Source organism: Vigna angularis, chromosome 5 (assembly GCF_016808095.1).
Source record: "Vigna angularis cultivar LongXiaoDou No.4 chromosome 5, ASM1680809v1, whole genome shotgun sequence".
Lineage (NCBI taxonomy): Eukaryota > Viridiplantae > Streptophyta > Magnoliopsida > Fabales > Fabaceae > Vigna > Vigna angularis.
This window is the reverse complement of record NC_068974.1, coordinates 15079317-15095174: the sequence shown is the minus strand read 5'-3', so window position 1 is coordinate 15095174 and position 15858 is coordinate 15079317. Positions and strand designations below refer to the sequence as shown.

At 38.3% G+C, this 15858-nt stretch overlaps 1 protein-coding gene across 5 annotated transcripts in view; it reads right to left on the bottom strand.

Moving 5' to 3' along the window:
• LOC108319142 (peptidyl-prolyl cis-trans isomerase CYP59) overlaps window positions 1-13558 on the bottom strand; it is a 38944-nt gene extending 25386 nt beyond the window's left edge. For 3 of the 5 annotated variants that reach the window (XR_001831242.2, XM_017550173.2, XM_052877266.1), the window contains exons 1-8: window positions 13408-13558; window positions 13261-13327; window positions 12984-13046; window positions 12799-12883; window positions 10322-10512; window positions 9472-9576; window positions 9231-9348; window positions 9076-9126 (exon numbers count right to left, since the gene is read on the bottom strand). Coding sequence is in view for 4 of the 5 variants with exons in the window: in XM_017550173.2 (XP_017405662.1) it covers window positions 9076-9126; window positions 9231-9348; window positions 9472-9576; window positions 10322-10419 (372 nt within the window). In the remaining variant the exon portion in view is untranslated. The remainder of the gene's footprint in view (window positions 1-9075; window positions 9127-9230; window positions 9349-9471; window positions 9577-10321; window positions 10513-12798; window positions 12884-12983; window positions 13047-13260; window positions 13328-13407) is intronic. The other 2 variants (XM_017550174.2, XM_017550175.2) reach the window with 2 other exon arrangements.
• Window positions 13559-15858: the final 2300 nt, after the last annotated feature.

The window sequence follows — 15858 nt, the reverse complement described above, 5'->3', positions numbered from 1 at the left end:
GCTGCCGTCGCCGGAGTTTTAGAATCGATCGGCGACCACACCATCGGAATCGTCTCGATCGGGCGACCACCGTGGTACGAAGATCGCGGCGAACGGACCACCCACGCGCCGCCGCAAGAGTCACCGCTGCCGCTGCTGCCGAAGCGCGTGCCGACGCGTCACCGGAGCTTTCCGCAGCTGATCAGCACCGCCGTGATCGCCTCCTCGCCCTCTTTCTGGATTTGTGGTCGTTGCGTCAATCGGAGCACTTTGAATTTTTAGGGTTTCTCCCTCTCTATGGCGTCTTCCTCGTCTACAAACACCTCTATTGGTGGCTCATCTTCTGATCCCTCAATATATACCAATTATGTGAATGTACACTTGTCCATTGACAAGTTAGATGGCACAAATTATGCAACATGGGCGTTCGACATCAAACTTTGGTTGAAGAGTCAGGGGTACTTAGATCATCTTACACAAAATGTGACTACTGCTCCCATAGATGACACTTCTCGCTGGATGAAAATTGATGCTCAGTTATGCATTGTTATAAAGTCCACCATTCACTCCTCACTAAAACAAATGTTTCGATCCTATGAAACATGTTCAGAAGTATGGGCACAAGCAAAGTTGTTATACACAAATGACACTCAGCGTCTTTATGGTGTTTGTCAGGACTTATTAACTGTTATTGGTCCGCGCAATCCTGGTCACATGGCAGAATATTTGGGTAAAATTCATGCCCTTCTTCATGACTTTAGTGATATATTACCTCCTGCTTCCACTCCTGCTGAAGAATTCGAACAACAATCAAAAGTTCTTCATGTTGTTGGCATTATACGAACTCTCTGATGATGTTTCTCATGTTCGTGATCAGATTTTGGGTTCTCCTGTCATACCCAACTTTACTTCTACTTGTTCTGCTCTTTTGTGTATACCGAGCAAACCCGTCACTGAGACATCCCCTCATACTGATGATTCCTCTGTTATGGCTGCTCAACGTGATGATCGAAGTCGGTCTCGCAAGCCAAGTAAAGGACGTCCAAAATGTAACTATTGTGGCAAGTTAGGCCACAAGATTGATAGATGTTATGCTCTCCATGGACGTCCTCCTCGACCTGTAGCAATGGCAAATTCTGATCCACCTCCCCGATCACCGTCTGCAGACCATCCTACTTCATCTAATACTGTAGACAAACCTGCAATCTTTACGAATTTCTCAGATGGTATGAGGATCATCATCACTCTGGTTCCACTACATCTGCATCTGTTGCACGTACAGGTACAACTTTTGTTGGTCTAACTCACTCCCTCGGACCTTGGGTCCTTGACTCAGGCGCCACCGATCATAACACTGGTAACAAGTCCTTGTTTTCTTCTTTGTCATGTCCGGATAATTTACCCTCGATAACAATGGCTGATGGGTCTAGAGTCTCATCTCATGGTATTGGTACTGTTAATATTTTTCCATCCATATCAATTGATCATGTATGTTATGTCCCTAGGTCTTCCTTCAACTTATTGTCCATTAGTCGTTTAACTCGTACTCTTAATTGTGTTATTTCATTTACTAAAGATTTTGTTTGGTTGTAGGACCGGAGTTCGAAACACATGATTGGCACACGACGTGAGTCTCATGGCCTTTATCATCTCCGCCCTTCTCCACATGTTGGCGTAGTCATGGAGTCACCATCCCTTCTTCATGCACATTTCGGTCATCCTAGTCTTGCCAAACTACAACAACTTGTCCCGAGGTTGTCCACATTATCAAGTTTGTCGTGTGAGTCTTGTCAGTTAGGGAAGCATACTCGTAGTTTCTTTCCTCGTAGTGTCTCACAACGGGTGTCGTCCCCGTTTTCATTGGTTCATTCTGACATTTGGGGACCTAGTCGTGTTAAGTCCATTTTAGGTTTTCAGTATTTTGTTACCTTTATTGATGACTATTCCAGATGTACTTGGTTGTTTTTAATGAAGAATCGTTCTGAGTTGTTTTCTATTTTCCAATCTTTTTTCAATGAAATAAAAACAAAGTTTGGAGTTTCTATTCGAAATTTACGTAGTGATAATGGCCGTGAATACCTTTCTCAACCGTTTAAACAGTTTATGGCTTCTCATGGCATTCTTCACCAAACCTCATGTGCTTATACCCCTCAACAAAATAGGGTGGCTGAGCGCAAGAATAGACACCTTATTGAAACAACTCGTACACTTCTGATTCATGGTCAAGTACCCTCACGTTTTCGGGGTGATGCAGTTCTCACAGCATGTTATCTTATCAACCGCATGCCATCTTCCTTCCTAGATAACAAAATCATTCATTCTATCTTATTTCCTCAAGACCCTCTGCATCCATTACCTCTTCGAGTTTTTGGGTCTACATGTTTTGTTCATGATTTTAGTCCTGCACTTGATAAGTTATCTCCTAGGTCTCACAAATGTGTCTTCTTAGGATTTTCACGGTCACAAAAGGGCTATAAGTGTTTTTCCCCTTCCCTCAATCGTCATTTTATCTCTGCTGATGTCACTTTTGATGAGTCTTCTTTTTACTTTTCACATCTATCTTCTAGTTCTGTACCTCTCCCTGTTACTGTTGATATTCCTCTTATCTGTGATCCTCCTGGTGATGCTCCACCCATTTTGTCTTCTCCTTCTTTAGACTCTCATTCACCACAGGATCATCCTTCACCTCCACCCCTTCAGGTTTATAGTCGCCGTAATTGTCTCCCTCATGACTCACTTCCGGTGCCGCCTCATGTGTCTCCTCCGACTCCAGCAACTGAGTCTGACTTGCCTATTGCCCTCCGTAAAGATATACACTCTACCCGTAAACCTTCCCCCCATTGTACTGTTCTTATTACCACAGATTATCTCCATCTTTTTATATTTGTCTCTCATCCATTTCTTCTGTGTCAATTCCCAAATCGGTGGGTGATGCCTTAACTCATCCTGGTTGGCGTCAAGCTATGATAGATGAATTAAGTGCTTTACAGGAAAGTGGAACTTGGGAGCTTGTCCAATTACCATCTGGAAAGTCTGTTGTTGGTTGCAGGTGGGTGTAAGCTATCCAAGTTGGCCCTAATGATACAATTGATTATTTGAAGGCTCGACTGGTTGCCAAAGGCTACACGCAGATTTTTGGTTTGGATTATGGTGATACTTTTTCTCTAGTGGCAAAAATGACCTCTGTTCGCCTATTCATTGCCATGGCCGATCTTCGACAATGGCCTCTTTACCAACTTGATGTCAAATGTTTTCCTCAATGGTGATTTGCAAGAAGAAATTTATATGGAGCAACCGCCTGGCTTTGTTGCTCAGGGGGAGTCATCTGGATTGGTATGTCGTCTTCGCAAATCCTTATATGGCCTAAAACAGTCTCCTCGGGCCTGGTTTGGAAAATTCAGTTGTGTTGTTCAACAATTTGGTATGTCTCGCAGTGAAGCGGATCATTCAGTGTTCTATCGCCACTCGAGTGCTGAACGTATCTACTTAATAGTGTATGTCGATGATATTGTTCTCACAGGAAGCGACTATCTTGGCATCTCTCAGATGAAACAACACCTTTGTCATCATTTTCAAACCAAAGATCTTGGCAAACTCTGGTACTTTTTGGGTATTGAAGTAGCACAATCCAATGATGGTAGTGTCATATCTCAGAGGAAGTATGCATTAAACATCTTGGAGGAAACAGGGTTAATGAACTGTAAATCTGTTGAGACACCTATGGACCCTAACATCAAACTCCTACCAAATCAGGTGGAGCCTTTATTAGATCCTGAACGGTACAGAAGACTAGTTGGTAAATTAAACTATCTTACTGTTACGCGTCCTGACATTTCCTTCGCAGTTAGTGTGGTGAGTCAATTTCTAAACTCCCCATGTGAAGACCATTGGGATGCAGTTGTTCGCATACTGAAGTATATTAAAAGATCACCTGGAAAAGGTTTGCTATATGGCCCTAACAACGATACAAAAATCGTTTGTTATTCAGATGATGATTGGGCTGGTTCCCCTTCTGATAGGAGGTCTACTTCTGGATATTGTGTCTCTATTGGTAGCAGCCTGATATCTTGGAAAAGTAAGAAGCAAAGTGTTGTGGCAAGGTCCAGTGCAGAAGCAGAATATAGAGCTATGGCATCAGCTACTTGCGAGCTTGTGTGCCTTAAACAATTACTTAGTGAATTGAAATTTGGAGATGTCACTCACATGATACTTATATGTGATAATCAAGTTGTTCTCCATATTAGCTCTAATCCTGTCTTCCATGAGAGAACCAAACACATTGAAGTTGATTGTCATTTCATTCGAGAAAAAATCATATCCGGAGATATCAAGACTAAGTTTGTTAACTCAAGCAACCAGTTGGCAACATATTCACTAAGTCCTTACGAGGACCTAGAATTGATTATCTTTGTAAAAAGCTTGGAACATATGATTTATATGCTCCAGCTTAAGGGGGAGTGTTAGATGTTAAGATGTTTGTTTCTGTTATTTGGGCTTAGTCTATTCTGTATTAAGGGCATTGGCCCATATCTTACAATATAAATAAACTACTCTATGTGTATGCTAAACACACAAGGGATATTTTCTCCCAATCTTCTCTATTTCTCATAGAAACAATTTAGGAATTAGTTGTTAGTTGGTTACTTGGTATGGAGGGCCTGTATAAGAAGGCAGGGAGCTCTTGTGTCAAGACCCTTTTGGATAATCTTGTAGATTGAACTTTGGCTATTTGTGAAGGGGAAACCCTTGTTGGAGAGAGTGCTCTCCTATTCTTTGTGTTCTATACAATCTATACAATAAAGAATATTAATCTTTTGTCTCTTTTCAATTCTGGGTTCCTATCAGACAACATAACAAATGAAAAGTATTTTGAGCATGAAAAGTTGAACCACCTATGATCAATTGATCCAAATCCATAAAAAAATTAAATACTTCCACGTTTTAAAATATAGAAGTGTTAGATGTTAAGTTGTGTGTTTATGTTAATTGGACTTAGCCCATTCTGTATTTAGGGTTTAACCCTTATCTTACATTATAAATAAACTACACTGTGTATATGCTAAATACATAAGGGAGATTTCTCCTAATCTTCTGTACTATATCATATGATATCTAGAGCTTAGGTCTTATTCCAGCCAGTTCCACAGTCTCCGGTACCCATCGCAGCCGCAGTCGCCGCAACCGTCGCCGCCTCCGCCGTCGCCGCTGTCGTCGCCGAAGTTCTAGAATCGACCGACGACCATACCATCCAGATCGTCTCAGCCAGGCGACCACCGTGGTGCAAAGATCGCGGCGAACGGACCATCCCATGCCTCCACGCGCCGCAGCAACTGTCACCAAATCCGCCGCTTCCCGTCGCGCGTGCCAGCGCGTTGCCGGTGAGATCCGCCGCCGACCAGGACCATCGTGATCGCCTCCTCGTCCTCTTTCTGGATTTGTTGTCGTTGCGTCAATCGGAACACTTTGGATTTTTAGGATTTCTCCCTTCCATGGCTGCCAAACATGATGATCAAAGTCGGTCTCACCAGCCAGATAAAGGACGTCCAAAATGTGACCACTGTGGCAAGCTAGGCCACAAAATTGATAGATGTTATGCGCTTCATGGACGTCCTTCTCGACCTATAGCAATGGCTAATTCTGATCCACCTCCCCGATCACCGTCTGTAGACCATCCTACTTCATCAAATACCATAAATAACCCTGCACTCTTTCAAGAATTTCTCAGATGGTACAAGGACCGTCATCACTCTAGTTCCACTACATCTGCTTCTGTTATACACACAGGTACTCCTTTTGTTAGTCTGACTCACTCTCTCGGATCTTGGGTCCTTGACTCAGGCGCCACCGATCATATCACTGGTAACAAGTCCTTGTTTTCTTCTTTGTCATGTCCGGATAATTTACCCTCGGTAACGATGGCCGATGGGTCTAGAGTCTCATCTCATGGTATTGGTATTGGTCATATTTTTCCGTCCATATCCATTGATAATGTACTTTATGTCCCTGGGTCTCCTTTTAACTTGTCCGTAAGTCGTCTAACTCGTTCCCTTAATTGTGTTATTTCATTTACCAAAGATTCTGTTTGGTTGCAGGACCGGAGTTCGAAACACATGATTGACACAGGATGTGAGTCTCATGGCCTATATCATCTCAGCCATTCTCCACATGCTGGTGTAATCATGGAGTCACCATCCCTTCTTCATGCTCAGTTAGGTCATCCCAGTCTTGCCAAACTGCAGCAACTTGTTTTGAGTCTGTCGAAATTATCAAGTTTGTCGTGTGAGTCTTATCAGTTAGGTAAACATACTCGTAGTTCCTTTCCTCGTAGTGTTTCACAACGAGCGTCATCCCCCTTTTCACTGGTTCATTCTGATATTTGGGGACTTAGTCGTGTTAAGTCAACTTTAGGATTTTAGTATTTTGTTACCTTTATTAATGATTATTCCAGATGTACTTGGTTATTTCTCATGAAGAATCGTTCTAAGTTGTTTTCTATTTTCCAATCATTTTTCAATGAAATAAAAACTCAGTTTGGGGTTTCTATTCGCACTTTACGCAGTGATAATGGTCGTGAATACCTTTCTCAACCGTTTAAACATTTTATGGCTTCTCATGGCTGAGCGCAAGTATAGACACCTTATTGAAACAACTCGTACACTTCTAATCCATGGTCAAGTACTCTCGCGTTTTTTGGGTGATGCAGTTCTCACTGCATGTTATCTCATAAACCGCATGTCGTCTTCTGTCCTAGATAACAAAATCCCTCACTCTATCTTATTTCCTCAAGACCCTTTACATCCATTACCTCTTAGAGTTTTTGGGTCTACATGTTTTGTTCATGATTTTAGTCCCGGTCTTTAAGTTATCTCCTAGGTCTCACAAATGTTTCTTCTTAGGATTTCCACAGCCACAAAAAGGCTATAAGTGTTTTTCCCCTTCCCTCAATCGTCATTTTATCTTTGCTGATGTCACTTTTGATGAATCTTCTTTTTACTTTACACATCTATCTTCTAGTTTTGTACCTCCACCTGCTACTGTTGATATTCCTATTTTCTGTGATCCTCTTGGTGATGCTCCACCTATTTTGTCTCCTCCTTCTTTAGACTCTCATTCACCATAGGATCGTCCTTCACCACCACCCCTTCAGGTTTATAGTCACCGCAATGGTCTCCCTCATGACTCACTTCCAGTGCCGCCTCCTGTGTCTCCTCCGGCTCCAGCAAATGAGTTTGACCTGCCCATTGCCCTCCGTAAAGGTATACACTCAACTCATAACCTTTCCCCCCATTATATTGTTCTTAGTTACCACAGATTATCTCCATCTTTTTACACATGTCTCTCATCCATTTCTTCTGTGTCAATTCCCAAGTCTGTGGGTGATGCCTTAACTCATCCTGGCTGGCGTCAAGCCATGCTGGATGAATTAAGTGCTTTACAGAAAAGTGGAACTTGGGAGCTTGTCCAATTACCATCGCGAAAGTCTGTTGTTGGTTGCAGGTGGGTGTATGCTATCCAAGTTGGACCTGATGGTACAATTGATTGTTTGAAGGCTCGACTGGTTGCCAAAGGCTACACGCAGATTTTTGGTTTGGATTATGGTAATACTTTTTCTCCCGTGGCAAAAATGACCTATGTTCGTCTATTCATTGCCATGGCCGCTCTTTGACAATAGCCTTTTTACCAACTTGATGTCAAAAATGCTTTCCTTAATGGTGATTTGCATGAAGAAATTTATATGGAGCAACCGCCCGGCTTTGTTGCTCAGGGGGAGTCATCTGGATTGGTATGTCGTCTTCGCAAATCCCTATATGGTCTAAAACAGTCTCCTCGGGCCTGGTTTGGTAAATTCAGCAATGTTGTTCAACAATTTGGTATGTCTCGCAGTGAAGCGGATCATTCAGTGTTCTATCGCCACTCAAGTGCTGGATGTATCTACTTAATAGTGTATGTCGAGGACATTGTTCTCACAGGAAGCGACTATCTTGGCATCTCTCAGATGAAACAGCACCTTTGTCACCATTTTCAAACCAAAGATCTTAGCAAACTCCGGTACTTTTTGGGTATTGAAGTAGCACAATCCAATGCTGGTATTGTCATATCTCAGAGGAAGTATGCGTTAGACATCTTGGAGGAAATAGAGTTAATAAACTGTAAATCTGTTGAGACACCTATGGACCCTAACATCAAACTCCTACCAAATCAGGGGGAGCCTTTCTCAGATTTCGAACGGTACAGAAGATTAGTTGGTAAATTAAACTATCTTACTGTCACGCATCCTGACATTTCCTTCACAGTTAGTGTGGTGAGTCAATTTCTAAACTCCCCATGTGAAGACCATTGAGATGCAGTTGTTCACATACTGAAGTATATTAAAGGATCACCTGAGAAAAGGTTTGCTATATGGTCCTAACAACGATACAAAAATCGTTTGCTATTCAGATGCTGATTGGGTTGGTTCCCCTTCTGATAGGAGATCTACTTCTGGATATTGTGTCTCTATTGGTGGCAACCTGATATCTTGGAGTGGCAAGGTCCAGCGCAGAAGCAGAATATAGAGCTATGGCATCTACTACTTGCGAGCTTCTGTGGCTTAAACAATTACTTAGTGAATTGAAATTTGGAGATGTCACTCACATGACACTGATATGTGATAATCAAGTTGCTCTTCATATTAGCTTTAACACTGTCTTCCATGAGGGAAACCAAGCACATTGAAGTTGATTGTCATTTTATTAGAGAAAAAATCATATCCGGAGATATCAAGACTGAGTTCGTTAACTCAAGCAACCAGTTGGCAGACATATTCACCAAGTCCTTACGAGGACCTAGAATTGACTATCTTTGTAACAAGCTTGGAACATATGATTTATATGCTTCAGCTTGAGAGGGAGTGTTAGATGTTAAGTTGTGTGTTTATGTTAATTGGGCTCAGCCCATTCTGTATTTAGGATTTAACCCTTATCTTACATTTTTAATAAACTACCCTATGTGTATGCTAAATACATAAGGGAGATTTCTCCTAATCTTCTCTACTATTTCATAAGAAGCATCCATACCCGGTGAAACAAGTAAAGCAAGGAGGCATGGAATACTTACTGTGTGCTTGCCATCGAGGTAGTCAAGGTCATCTCGCAGTGTGATATAGAACTGAAAACAGAAACAACAAAGCAATAGTAATTTAAAAGTTATTTTACATAACTATTCTTAAATAACAGGAAAGGAACCCTCAACCTGCTCCAACCATGCCGTACCTGTGAAGCATTTAAATTCTCCCCAGCACTTGCCATGGCAACCGTTCCAGTTTTCGAATGCTTAAGATCAATATGAATTTCATCACTGAAAAATCGAGCTTGATCGCCGTAAAGAAACCTTAAAAAGAGAAAGCCATTGCATAAACGAGAATGCAATGTCAGAAGCTTCACATTTTATATAAAAAAAAAATCAGTGAATCTTAAACAGTAACTAAATGCACAAGCAGTTCCATTTACGTACTTATAAACAGAATCACCACCAGTTCCTGTGCCAGTTGGATCGCCAGTTTGAGCTGTAAAATCCTTTTGAACAGTGTGAAATAAACACCCATTATAGTACTTAATCCTGGTGCAACAATTCCAAACCCAGAGACATTATGATTTGACAAAAACCCATATATGAAAATATCACACCAGTACATAACATTTTCCAAAACAAAGTAATAACAATAAGGACTAATTTGGGAAAACAACTTAAACAAGGACTTATTCAATAAGTACTTAATATGCAAAGACTTGTTTGTACATAAGTTATACTTAATATGCAAAGACATGTTTGTACATAAGTTATTTTTTATAGTCAAATAGAAAACAGGGTTTGCTTGTTGACAAATAAATAGGCTGCTGTTTTCATAAGCTACCCTAAAGAACTTAGTTATAAGAAAAACAACTTAAGAGATCATAAGCTATTTTCATACACTCTCACAATCACTTACTTAAGTTCTTAAGTTATAAATAATTTCAAAAAATATGCAAATAAACTATTCCAAATGGAACCTAACTCCATCAAACAATTCATTTATGCAACTAGCACAACAATAGTACATTAAATAAAACAACACGTACATAGCATAACAAACTCATAGCAACAAAGAGCATGTGATTTCCATCAAGCACCCATATATGCAAATACCACACAGTGCATTAAAAAAGACCAAGTTTGGTGCTTTATATCTGAAGAACAAGGACCCAGAAAGGGTATTTGTTTCAGAAGAACCGAGAAATTTATCAAAATCAGTAGAGGGCCCAAAAACAAAATTGCAAAATTGTTACAATCCACAGTCCGGGGATGAGAAATTTCGAGAGCTTACTTGCAAAGCTTCAAGAAATTTTTGCAGGTCAAGGGGCATTTGTTGGTGTGCAAATCGACCACAAGGTCCCCTAAGCTCGTCACGATCAGCACCGACATTTTGGCGTTGTTCTCTAAGGCACAAACTATTCTTCTTTGTTATGCTTTCACTCAAAAACTTCTTTGTTCTTTGAAAATGATCAAGTTCGATTTCTGCTCAAGTCCAGAGTGAGATTGCAAAATGTTCAAATTTCACAGCAAAGAAAAAATATTCTGAGCAGATTTATTCGAACAATAAAAAATTTAAGAGACACTCAAAATGGGTAAGGGCTATTTCAATTTACCATTTTCACTATTTCAATTTTAAAATTTTAATAGTGGTAGTTAAGTACTGATAAATTTTAAAGGTTATTTTTAATATTACATTTTATATAATACTGAAAATATTTTTTAATATTATAATAGATAAACAATTTGTTTTAATATTATAATAGATAAACAATTTGTTTTAATATTAAGAATCTTGTCATTCATGTGTCTGCTATTATAAGATTTTAATATTATAAGACTTTTCAAAAACCTTGCTCACTTTCTTTTTTTACCCAAACTAAGAAATTTATTTTTTTATTGTAATTTTTTTTGTTACATTTATATAAATACATGTTTTTATATAAAAATAAAAAGAGAAGGAAAATGTATTTAATAAATTGAAATGTGTAAATTGAAAAAGCCTTATTTCAGGCCCGGTAGCACATCTGTTCCTGCATGCCAATCCAACATCTCTCAAACATTAAAAAAAAAACCCTCATTATTAACAAGATTTTTTATAATCATCACTAAAAATTCTCGGCTAAAGTTTGTCTTTGTAATTGTATCACAAGACAATTCAGATGCAGAGATATTATATCCATGGCTATAGAACTAGCTTAAATTAATGCAACATGAATTGATCATTTTAGCTTCCTTTTAACTAAAAATCATGAAAATATGAAACCAGTGGTATTCATCCATATCACACTAGTAAACCAGCAGCACACAGCTATTTTTATTGAGAACTTGGGACAAACACATTCTGCCAGAGAAGATTTTCTTAAGGCACGTAAACATGCCCCTCAAGACAAAGCAATTGCAAGAGAACTGAGACTGCTTGCTGAATATGATAAGGCTGTTTACCAAAAGCAGAAAGAGATATATAAAGGAACATTTGGACCAAGGTCTGATCCAGTTCCTAAGTCAAGAAACTGGCTCATACTTATTTGGCAGTGGTTGCTTTTAGTATTCAATGGATTTGTAGTTTACCTTTGAATGATGATTGGGGTTAACTCTAGTTCATGGATATTTTAATCTACCATGCGATTCTTCTATCCTAATCTACTTCAAGATCAAGTCTTCACAATTAACCTATAGCCTGTTTTATTTAATTTTCCTAGCATTTCAATATAAAAATATTAAAACATTAAGTAGGATTACTCTGCAGCCCCTCCTTCTTGAACAGAGAAAATCTCAAGCATCCTCTTATGGCCATCACATTCTTTCCCAATTAATCAATATAAAGAGAATCACGAAGCTTTCATTAATCACAAAGATGATATTCACATAGCAAAGGAAAAATATTGATCTAAAAATGGTATTCCGCAGCCATCATCTCTTACCATTGACCAATAAATAGAAGTTTAAACAACATCTTTTCAAAAAGGGACCATAACATCAATCAGCAATAGTATTTGATGGCGTTTAGTCTCTATCACATCAACACCCCTCTCATATATTTACTCCTTTTCAATCTCCACTCTCTGCTACCCTTTTTTTGATCTTGACAATGCTAGACTAAGCAATGGTCTCCAATCACGAAAAGAAGAGAGAATAGTGGCACCTTCCCAAGGTTTTAGTGGTTTCTCTAACACAAGATAAAGCACTAAGCCTAGGATCATGTTTATGGAGTTCAAACCTGTGGCCAGTACAATGTAAAATGGCAGCAAAAGAGGCAGCTACAGTTAGTAGAACTGTTAAGCCTTGTGTTTTCAAGAAAGACCTCAGTGGATTGAGATGAACTTGGGCAAGCAGTTCTGGGATAGAAGAACTAATATGGGAAAACTTCTACAAAATTGACTTGTGAATAAACTAATCTTAGTTTATGAAGAAACTGATTTCTTCTCCTAGAAGGGTTTAAGGAAAATTTTGTCTAAACAAGTCCACAGCTGATGATTTGTCCATAAGTTCTTGAGTTCATTTCAATAAGCTATCCAATCTCTATGACCACTCATGAAAAATACCTTACAATTTATATAAAAATACTAATCATATTTCCTATTCTCATTTCCCAAAAAAAGTATACATAACAGTTCACAATATAAATAGTTATCTAATTAGCACTTGATTAAGTTGTCTAAACCAAACGCACACCCCAAAACCATCATTTTGACTTTAACGGTTAAGAGGTAGACAATCAGAAACTTCTGACAAAGCGGCCTTAAAAACCAATGTTAAGATGTCACTTACTTGACAAAGATAAAATATAATTGTGAAGCCTGTGTTATGCGACAGCTGAAGAGTAAACCAAACCCTAGTGGACCTTCACCCCAGGCTGAAAATAAACAGGAGAAACATGATTATACATACAAGTGTTCCTCTTTTCAATAAGTAAACATAAAAAAGTAAGAAAAGATGGCAAAAAGAAAGATAACCTTCCCATAGGTAGCATGACCGCAACCAATGCCTTTCTCCAAGTTTCAAAAAAAATTCGATATCTACATAAAAAACAAATATACAATCACTAAGCTTGAGAACAAGGCAATGCTGAGTTGATACTGCAGTACCACCAAGCTACTAGACAAGTTGGGATTGCTTAATTTGTAACAGAAAATAAATAACAGAGACATAAAGAACTAATTTCTAGAAAAATCCCACAAAAATCCACAACAACAAAAATCCAATAATACAACGGTGGGAATCAAGACGAACCGCACCAAATCCACCAGCGCAGTGGTGGCACCACCGTGCAACGTATCGCGAGCAACTGTAGGAATCTCTGCGCAAACGAAATCCAGAATGAAAGAAAAGAGAAATGTACACCAGAAACAAAATTCAATGTATTACCAATTAAACTACCTTTGGTTGCTCACTGAAAGTTTAGCGTGAATCGCAAAGAAGAAAGAGGAAAGATGTTTTAGGGTTTATGTTAAAATTTTCGAATCAACGTAGAAGAGAAGAGGTTTCAGATTTATTTTGATCTGAATGCATCTGATTGAATATTTAGATTTTTCAGATTTTAAAATCTGTATTTAAACGGAAATCTGTCTTGGAAATATTATAAAATATGAATCTAAAATAAAAAGCAGATTTAAGTAAATGGATATTAAATGGACAGAGCAGATTAAAAATGGAGCAGTTTAGCCGAAACGGAATTTTTAATTAACTGGTTCCTATTTTTACCAATAGTAATTAATAATATAAACCTATAGTAATTAATAATATAAACCTATATCATAGCTCACTTCTAACTTATTTTTGGAAAAGTTCATTTTTTAAGAAAGCTTAATAGCTTACTTCTTCGTGAGTTTTTTCAGTTTAGTATCATGTTTTAAAAGTGTATAAATTGGATCTCAAACTTATTAAAATTATATAAATCAAGTTCCTTTCGTTATATTGTCAGAAACAGAGTTGTGTACTTTTTCTTTTCTCTTATCTGTTTTTCGTGTTATGATCCAGCTTTTTCTCTCTTTCCTATATCTTTATGAATTTTTTTCTCTCTTTTTTTTCACTAAACCCATCATCCACTTAACAACAACAACCAAATTTGACATCGTTCCTGTCTAGCGCCATCAAAACTCGCCTTCAATAGCAATGACCCATCCCTTCTACTTTTATCTCTAGCACTAGACATCGTGTTATTACTTTGAATACTTGAATCTTTCTCCATTTCTTCAACCTTTCCCTGTCATCATCATCATCATCATCACCATACTAGGTTAATTTAACTACTAGCTACCATAAAAATAATTAAAATTAAGATTTAGTCCTTCAAATTGCTACATTTTTAAATTGAAATTGAAATTGGATTTGTGTTCCTTCACAAACACAGACAGCATCTCTCTCATCCACATCCCAATTAATTGAGGTTACTACACTGTTTAACAGGATTTGTGCATCGAATGGTCCATGGATTCCGAACAAAAAAAAATACACTATGAGCATCTTCTATATCTGAGTCAAGATAAAAATGGACGATGACAATAACAAGAGGGAGAGGAACCGAAGATAGTGGAAATGTTCGGTGCACAAGGAAAAAAGAGGTTCAAATTCAATATTTCCACAGGACAGCGAGGATAATGTGAAAACGAGACATCAATCGATTCAATTCAACTGGTCTTCGGCGGTTCTTCTCAATGCCTCGTCTCTTCAAAAGCCACACTAGGATTGTAATATGAAAGTTAACCCTAGAGAGGAGTGCAAAGTCGTTGTTACTAGAAGTGACAAAATTTTAGATGAGAGAAAAATAGAGAGAAAAGAAGAAGAAAGGTTGAGTAAAAAAGAGAAAGATGTAGAGGAAGAGAAAGAAAAATAAGAGAGTGAGAGAAAAGAAAAGGAAAAAGAGAGAGTAGTAGCGAGAAAAGAGAAAGTTGAGTCAAAAGAAAAAGAAGAGAGAAAAAGTGAGGTTGATAGAAAGAGAGAAAAGAAGAATGTGGAAGAAAAGAGGAAAGAAAAAGAAGAGGTTGAGAGAAAAAAGAAATAATTATATGAAAAACCCCTTCCTTATCCAAAGAATTATTCTAGTAAGGAGAAGGAAAAATAGTTTGAGCGTTTTAAAGAAATCTTCAAGAAATTGGAGATTAAAATTCCCGTGATTGATACATTGCAACAGGTTCCTGGTTATGTTAAATTCCTGAAGAAATTCAACAAAAAGAAAAAATATCCAGAAAGGAAACAATTGAGGTACAGGGCAATTGTAGTGTGATCTTAAGGCACTTCCTCCAAAGGTTAAAGATCCAGGAAGTTTCACTATTCCCTGCACTGTTGGGAGTCATGAAATAGGGAAAGCCCTAATTGATTTAGGGTCCAGTATCAATTTGATGCCCTTATCTGTACTTGAGAAGATTGGTGGTCTTGAAGTCAAGCCTACAAAGATGACTTTGCAAATGGCGGATGGATCCATTAAGAAGCCCTATGGTGTGGTGGAAGATGTAGTGGTTTGAATAAACAACCTTAGATTCCTGGTGGATTTTGTGGTGATGAAGATGGGGGAATTCTTTCACATCACAACCACTTTTAGCTGACCCTATACAAGTGTTCTTTAAGCTCACATCCACTTTTGGCTGACCCCATCCAAGTATTTATTTGGCTCGCTACCACTTTTGACTTAATCTAAGTATCGCTTCATCACATTAGTCCTAGCTTAATGCAAACTATTCTTTAAACAACAAGTCACTCTTTGCTTAAGAGAAATAAAATGTCTTTGTAATCATCATACCACAATTTATGCTCATTAGAGAGGATAATGTCCTTTAACATATCGAAGGTTTAGGCTTTGTCTACTAGTTTACTAGAATGAACACAAACAAT